Source organism: Eptesicus fuscus, chromosome 7 (assembly GCF_027574615.1).
Source record: "Eptesicus fuscus isolate TK198812 chromosome 7, DD_ASM_mEF_20220401, whole genome shotgun sequence".
Taxonomy (NCBI): Eukaryota; Metazoa; Chordata; class Mammalia; order Chiroptera; family Vespertilionidae; genus Eptesicus; species Eptesicus fuscus.
In genome coordinates, this window is record NC_072479.1 from 92,165,080 (window position 1) to 92,173,924 (window position 8,845).

Consider the following 8,845-nt stretch of genomic DNA (forward strand, 5'->3'; position numbering starts at 1 on the left):
TTCATGAACTGGATCCTGAATCTAAAAAAAAAAAAAAAAATGTATAAGCTATCTGGTTTGTATGTGTTTGGTGGCCAGAAGATTTTTTTCCCTCCACTTACTGAGCTATTTTTTTCCCAGAGGGATCTTGAGGACAGGATTCTTTATGTTCAACAAGAATTTACTGAACACATATTAGTAAGATACACTTTTACTAATGGCTCCTTGAGGCATTAATAAAATCAAGTAAGTCTGAGGCATTCACAAACTTTTTATTGCTCTATTAAAATACAACTCAATCTAGACACACTAAAAAAGAAATAATTTAAGATATATTTTCAAAGGCAATTATTCCTATTTGGACTAAAAGGCAGTTGTACCAAAGGAAGAGACTTCAAAAGGCGTTGCCAGCTGTCTCATGAAAGATATGTTAAATACAATAAAATTCCACATATATTATGGATGAGGAAAAAGGAGGGAGGCAACTCAATTTCATTTCTGTGATGAGCTCTGATGAGCGCGGGTTTCTTCAAGGATGAAAGGGGGTGATGAGGAGTATAACTGAAAACAAACACAAAAGCAGACGTATATACTTGTCCTGGGGAAATGCTAATGTCTCTTGCAGCTAAGTTTGAAAAACAGAAGGGAGGTATAAAAGTTCACTGCTATGGCAGTAATGTAACCTTGAGCTCTGACAGAGGAACAGTAAAAAAATCATGGATGGTTTTGGACCACAAGAGAATTTCCTATGACATTGAACAATGCCGAGAATCCGATTCTTCCCAACTTCTAGTTTGCTTCTATCTTCCCTAGTGAAAATAATTTTCAAACTAGAAAGGATAAACAAATAACGTTAGGAGATTACTGAAGTTCCAAATAGACAGAGATCCTAAGAGACACTTAGCTGCTTCAAATGAGTGTAAGTACCCAGACCCAGAAGAATGAGATGCATCAGTATTAAGCATCATCAATAGTTTACTACCAAATGCCCTCACTGGTTTGGCTCAGTGGATAGAGCATCAGCCTGTGGACTGAAGGGTCCTGGGTTCGATTCCAGTCAAGGGCACATGCCCAGGTTGCAGGCTCGATCCCCAGGAGGGGGCGTGCGAAAGGCAGCCAATCAATCATTCTCATCATTGATGTTTCTTTCTCTCTCTCTCCCCCCCCCCTCTCTCTCTCTCCCTTCCTCTCTGAAATCAATAAAAATGTATTTTTTAATAGTTTACTACTGGAAACAAGCTATAATAAAGTAGCCAGATTTGGATGGAATTTGTTGACTTACCACTAAAGGGATAGATCAAAGGAAAGACATCTAATCTAATAATAGACAAATATGCAAATTGACCGCACCTTCACTACACCTAAGCCACACCCACCAGCCAAGCCACGCCCACCAGCCAATCAGGACGAGTATGCAAATTAATCCAACAAAGATGGTGGCTAATTTGCATATCAAGACAGCATCGAAAGAAGTCAAGAGCTGCAGAAGGGAGTAAAGCTTCGAAGAAGCAAGCAAGCCGGGGGGGGGGGGGAGGGGGAGGAGCGAAGTCAGGGCCGGGGGCGAAGGGAAAAGCAGGCGGGCTGGCGGAGAAGGCAGGGCGGGTGACAAGAGCGGAGTGGAGGCGGGGCCGGGGGCGAAGGGAAAAGCAGGCGGGCTGGAGGAGAAGGCGGGGCGGGCGACAAGGGAGGAGCGGAGGCGGGGTAGAGTGCAGCAGGAAATCCTATTGCAGGATTTTTCTTGCAACGGGAACGCTAGTAACCAAATATAGTGTAAATTTAAAAAGGCAGTGGATAAAGTACTCCTCCATATTATTCTCACAGGTATATTGGAAAGAAGTAGCTGACAGTTCTGTTAAGTGGCTTCAATGGTGGTAGAAATACCACCCATAAAGACTGCTACTTTTACATTTGTGCTAAGCCAAAGAGAGGTTCTTTAGAGATACACCATGGTGTGTTGAATTCCAGTTATAGAAAACATGCTTACTAAATCTACAGATGATGCAGAGAAGTGACTATGTTGGAAGACAGACTTAAGAGTCATGAAGATCTAGATAGATTATAAATATAGGCTAAAGCAAATAAGATGAGATGTAATAGGAATGATTTAAGTTCAAGCAATGCATTTACAAGTACCACATAGGGAAAGCATGGCTCCACATGTCATGGAAAAAAGAATACCTAGAAGTTTTGAGTATCTGCTCAATGTGAACCAATGCCATTATACAGCCTAGAAAAACTTGACCTGTATTAAGGTGGGCTTTAAATCAACAATAATAATAATGTGATATCTTCATTGTATCATGTTTTAAATAGCTGCTGTTTTATTTTCATTTTTATAATATGTGTCCATTGTGGAATTCTGGAAAATGCACATAAGCGAGAAGAAAATAACAATCACCCACAATTCCACCACTCAAAAATGAATATAGTTTACATTGTGGTGTTTATCATTCCAGACTTCTTAATGCACATTCTAAATGTTCACACACGCTTATTTTTTTCTTTTAAAAAAGTAGGATCATACTACACATGCTATTTTGTCACCTGTTTCTTTGGTTTTGCTTTTTTAATTCAACAGTACATTGAGTCCCAATGTATTCTACACTGGTCTAATGACAGGTAGTGCATTTTGTCCACTTCTGCTCGCTATACTTCAAGAGAGTCATTGCAAACTTTAAGAATATACAAAGAAAGAAAATAGAGCAGTAAAAAGTATGAAAATCTAAGATCACCTAATCCATAATGCCACATGACGAAAGGTTGCTGGAAATATGGTACTTCCATGAAAAAATATAGAAGTTTTATAAGAAAACAATATACCTAAATGCATGCAACTTAAGAACTGTACTGGCAGATGAATTAAACTAATACGAGCCGCTGGAAATTAAAGGGAGGTGGATTTCAACTCAATAAAATTAATTTTTTAAATAACTAGAGCTTTCAAAAATGGAACAGATCTAGTCACTGGAGGGCTTCACAGGGCTGGAGTAACTCACTGGTAAAGGATGTTAGAGGTAATTCCTCTAAGTGAGAGGTTGAATTAAAAGGCCCCATTCTATTTGAAGATTCTGTGATTCTAATGGAAAACCTACTACAGAAATTTACTCCCAGTCCAATATGAAGCAAACCCATCGTCATTAAGGTCTTAAGAAATAGAGTCCAGTGCTTTAGAGATGCATGAGAAATTACAATAACACTAATGGTGAACACCAATGTGCTAAATGATTTGCATTCATTGCCTAACATCTCATTTAACCCTTAAACAACCCTGTATGGTAGGTGCTCTTGCTATTCCCATTTTATAGAAGACGACAGTAAGGCTTGGAGCAATTATATATTTATTCAAGGTCATTCTTACTGTTGCTGAAAAGTTCAGTTGTCACCCAAGAATACCTGATTCCCCATCATAATGGCCACTGCTCACTTAGTAGGCAATATGTAATCAAAAGCATCTTCACAAAATTTCTTAACTAGTGATCCCTCAAATGGCAGTGATGAGATTTTTTTTAATTAGAAAAAAATTTAAGGATTTTTAAATTAAATTATGCATAGCAAAAAAATATTCAGATACACCTTAAACTTTTGAAAATAAAACATTCAATGAATAACACATAAGATGTAGTAGAGCAAATGTGAATCACATAACTTCACATCGTTGCCAGTACTAATTATGGGACCTTGGGCAAGTTCTTAGTCTTCCTCTCTCTTTGGGCCTTCATCTGTGAAATGAGGATCGACCACTTAAGGTTGACATAGAATTGAATGAGGTAACACATGTAAGCATTTCACATAGGATCTCACACTACTATTACACAACACAAGTAATAAATGGGGGGGGGAGAGACAACCCTATTCCACAATTAATTCCAAAATATTTTAAAATTTTGAAGTGTCATCACGTTTGAAGTGGGAAGGGTCACATTTTCCATTATCCTATAAATAAACTTCTGATGACAATCATTTATGAAATAAAGTGACAACTAAATAAACTGTGCCTTCTCTTAGGAATTTCGTTTTATGCAAATGGTCATCCGAAGAATGCAATTTCAACTCCCATTTTCTTCGAAGACACTGTTTTAGTCGTTTATTCAGTATGAGGTAGAAAAATGCAAGTTTTAAAGTTACTGGGTTTGATTCTGATTTTTACAACTTGGTTCCCACTGCTCTAATGAACATGTCTTTTAGTTTCATTGTTTTCTACGTGCATTCTTGTTGTAGAGTTACTGCTACTACCTCTGAAAAACAGCAAAATAGAAAACCTCTCATTCAAGAGGTACATTGTGGGTCACAATTTTGAGATTTAATGTTTACTAACATTAAACAGTTGGTATTTTATTCCTAAAACTTGACATCTATTCTTTTTAAAAATGGCACAACTGAGAAAGCATTTCATAGATATCTGCTGATCACACAAATAGGCTTTTTAAACTATCTCAATGAAATTAACTGGAGTTCTTCCTGTTCTCAAAGAACTCTTTAATGTTGTTCCAAAGGAACTGATTATTTTTAGAAACCTATTTTAACCACATAGGTTTCTAGCCATCAATGTGGCTATATTTTATAACTGATACGTCACCCTGGCATAAATTTATTTTACCCGCAACTTAAAACTGTAACCAGATAACTGCTTTTGTATAAATTATCTGTGACTAGGGTCAATTACTGGAGCTATCATCTAAAATATGTGCACATTATCTACTCGTGTATGGAAGTGAAAATTATTTAACAAGGGAGTCTACACAAGAGTCATCACTTCTAAGACCTACCGAAAAAAAAATGTTCCACAAACATTCATTGTTCTGAGGTGAACTGTCATTCCAATAAAATGTCACTGTCAACAAGTATAGATGATCACTTAATGGAGCTTTTTTGAATCCCAGCAACTGTTTTCCAACCAAATTCATTTCACTGCAGCACAAATGTTTTCATTTACCCTATTAGCCAGGACTGCAATTAATTGCATTGTCTGACCACTACACCATATGAGAACTGTGTAAAGAACGCACTGTTATCGTCCAAAAGTTTTGTATTAAGCACATGTTCGGAGTAGCACAGAACACCTTTTTAAAACCATAAAAATCACTTGGGCTTTAAAAAAAAATTTTTTCTTACAAGTACAGCTGAGTTGCCTAAGAGATGGGGTAAAGATATGAATAATGCCTCCCAAAATATCCAGGATACGTGGAAAAGCCATGGTTTTAGGAACTAAAGCGCTTTCCTTGAATTTTATCCGGTGACTATTCTTCAGGCGTCCTTCCTCCCAACAGGTCTCATTGGTCCATCAATTCAACTTTTAAGTTAATAGTGTGTTTTTTTTAATGTGTGAATGATCCCTGCTATTTCTAAAGCACTGCTTGCTGAATAAAGACCGTGACATTTTTTTTAAAAAAAAAATGTCATCCTAGAAAGATTCTCCAAGCAGTATCAGCCTCACCTGAAACATCTCCACAGTCAAAGGCCTCTACCATGTTCCAAATACAGGATCCCGATCCTGAGATACAAAATAACCAAGTTTCCACTCGGCTATCTCCAGGTAACAAAGTGCGGCCGGGCCGCCTCATCAAGTTTCACCCACACCCTGATCCCGATGCCATCTCATGGAAGGTTCCCTCTCCTCCTCACCCACCGCAGCGCAAATGCCTTCTGCGAGCGAAGGCAGCAGCAAGCAAAGGCTGTGGCTTGTGCAGGGTAAAGGCATTCACGCTAGAGCTTCTCTGACAGCCTCATTTAAATAGATACACACGCACACACACGCACACAAAAAAAAGGCTGGGTTCGAGGCTGGAGCGACAGAATAAACACTGATGGAAAAGCAGGCGGAACACCGATTTCCTTTCCAGCAACACCCGAGTCCAGGTCCAAGTTCTGCACCGCGGCTCTGAGAAAAAGTAGCGGCTGACGCCGTGATGGAAGGCTATTGTAAAATTACTCCAAGAACCCGAGGCTCCAGCCTCCTCTCCACACACCCCGTTTCCCTGTCTAATTTAAGAATGAGCCGCTGGCCGCCAGCAGGTGCAGTTCCCCCCCCCCCCCCAGGAGCAGCACGTATCCATCAGCATGCCTCCGGAGGGATGCAATCCCGGGGCGGTCCCCCCCCCCCCACGTCCTTACCTGAGCAGATTAGACAGGGGCAGGGGTCCGGATCCACCGCCCAGGATCCCTCCTTTCCTGCCAGACAGGAGTTTCTCCACCAGAGCCACGTTGCCCGTGCGAGCCGCTTCCAGCAGCTCCTGGTCCTTCCCCATAGTCTCTCCCCCGACTCCCTCGCGGGGTCCTTTCCCCCTCCGGGTCCTTCTCCCCGCCCACCCCACTCCCCCCCCCAAAAAAAAATATATGCAGGGCCCTCCCCGCCCCGCCCGAAGAGAATGCCACCCGGGTGCTTCGCAGGAGCGGGCGTCGGAGGGTGAGGACCGAGGAGGTCGGAGCAGGAGGAGCCGGAGCGCAGTGCACGGCCGCGGCGGCGGCGGCGGCGGCGGCGGCGGCCTCGCGCCCCGGCGGGTCCTCGCCGGAGCCTCGCGCGGGCCGGCTGGGCGGTGGGGCGGCGGGGAGGGGCGCGGCGGCTGCGGCTCGGGCGGCCGGGGCCCGCGCCGAGGCCGGGCGGAGCGGACGCGGGCGGCTGGGGCGCGGGCGGGGGCCGGGCGGGGGGGCGCGCCGCGGCGGCGCTGAGGCCTGGCGCGCGGGGCGGCCGGCGCGCGGGGGGCGTGTGCGCGCGGCAGGTGCGGCCGCGGGTCGGTCCCCAGGAGGGAGGGGGGCGGGGCCGGGGCCGGAGGAGGCCGGGCCCGGAATGGGGGGCGGGGCCCCGGGCCGAGGTGATCCTCGTGTGTTTTTTTTTTTCGTGGGCGGGGGGGGGGGGGACCCTCTCTCCTCCCTCCTCCGGGCGCCTCGGGAGAAGGTTAACCGTGTGAGGACTGGAGTTCTCCCGGCCGCCGCCACGCCTCGGGTGGGTCGCCACGCTGGAGGAAAAGCCTCCATGGCGGGCGCGGGAGGCCGGGGATGCTGGAAAGGGGCCCTCGGCCGCGCTCCTACCCTCCTCCAGGCAGCAGGGCTCGCCCGAAGGCTCACCTCCCCGAGCCGGCGGAGCGCTGCCCTGGGTTAGAAGGGAGAGGTTTGTGTTCTCCTATTGCTGTGGCTCTGGGCGGTTTGTGACGGCCCCAGCTTCGCTAGGGCTGGGAGGAGCTGCTGACTTGGAAAAACACCAGGAGAGGGGGCTCTCGCTGAACCCCGGGCGCGAGAGGAAGGGGCATGGGGTGGAGACCCACTGCCATTTGCATGTGTCATCCGCAATGCACTGCGAGTGGCCGACCTGGATGTGGGAGATGCTCTCCGCGCCCAGAGCGGAGAACAGGCGTTTCTTTTCTTTTTGAAACTTCTTGTGACACCTTGCCTTGCTGTGCCTTGCCCTTGGGACACACTTCACAAGTGTACTGGGGAGTCAAGGGACATACTAGGCATTCGGCAACCCAGTGAACTGGATAGTCTTGCCAGCATGTCCGTGTTGGAAATGAGAAAGGGGCGGCACAAGGGGTTAATTCGATTTCTCAGTAAGTGGTGGCAACACCAGAACTGACTCACTGCACGGCCCAGGCTCTTCCTAGTACACCTTCCTGCCTCCAGGAAAAAATTAGAATGGACAGGCAGTAACGATCCCAGGCATTTGATAAGCAGTTACTCTGTACCGCACACTATGCTAAGTGCTTTCCGTATGTTATCGCAACCCTCATAGCCATCCCGTGAGATGAGTACCATGTTTACCCCTATTTTACAGATGAGGAAACTTAACTATTCCAAGATCATGCAGCTAGAAAGTTAGCCAAGGTGCAAACCCAGCGCCGCCTGCTATGGGCGGGGATTTTAAATAAAGAACTGGGGAAGGCTTAAAAGATGTGTTGTGCCCTGGCTGGTTTGGCTCAGTGGGTGGAGCGCTGGCCTGCGGACTGAGGGGTCCCGGGTTCGATTCTGGTCAGGGGCACATGCCTGGGTTGCAGGCTTGGTCCCCAGTGGGGGGCGTGCAGGAGGCAGCTGGATCAATGATTCTCTCTCATCATTGATGTTTCTGTCTCTCTCCCTCTTCCTTCCTCTCTGAAATCAATAAAAATATTTTTTTAAAAAAAGATGTTTAGTAATAAATAACAGCACAAGTATATTTTTTAAATTTTTTATGGAATTCAGTATTCTGTGATTTCAATAGAAAGGTTCGAAGTATTAGGTAAATTATGATTTCTCATGGGAGGTTTCCTGAAGGAAGTAGATTTTGAACTAGTGTGTGTTTTTTGTTTTGTTTTTTTTTGCTTGTTTCCTTATGTTTTAGAACCTGTTTTAATGATAAGATATTATATGTGATAATAACATGATCCTTGACATCATGGGACCACCAGACCAGTTAAAGAAGAAAGCCATTGAATTCATTTTGAAAGTTGCCATTTTCCTAATGTTGTCACCTAAGCAAAACACACTTTTTCCAAAATATACTGTAAGTATTCAACTGCTCAGAGCTAAAAATCACCCCCAGTTTTCACATGCAACATTTAATCACAGCTGAGTTAGTGATCGGGAGGCTCCTGAGTCGTCTTATCAGAATCAACTCCCAATGGGAAACCATTAGTAATGACTTACTCTAAGGATCAGTTCCACAGTTCCAGGCAGTATCTGATACTCGGAGCAGTTTTCCAACTCCAAACGCTTTGATTTTAATCACATCATAGCTTCTTGTTGAAAAGGAGAAAGGCGCGGCTGCATGGGAACTAACATGCAAATTAAAAGTGAAAACATACTTCCAAAAATCTGAAGAGGCAAAAAAACAAACAAAAAACACCTCCAGATTTTTTTAAACATCAGATTTCATTAAGATATTTTGCATCTGTATATG

General features: G+C 44.5%; 1 protein-coding gene across 4 annotated transcripts in view; it reads right to left on the bottom strand.

Moving 5' to 3' along the window:
* ANKS1B (ankyrin repeat and sterile alpha motif domain containing 1B) overlaps positions 1–6,261 on the bottom strand; it is an 808,746-nt gene extending 802,485 nt beyond the window's left edge. For all 4 annotated transcript variants that reach the window (XM_054719390.1, XM_054719389.1, XM_054719388.1 and 1 more), the window contains exon 1: positions 6,091–6,261. In XM_054719390.1, the coding sequence (XP_054575365.1) occupies positions 6,091–6,224 (134 nt within the window). In that variant the 5' untranslated portion in view covers positions 6,225–6,261. The remainder of the gene's footprint in view (positions 1–6,090) is intronic.
* Between the last annotated feature and the right edge of the window lie 2,584 nt (positions 6,262–8,845).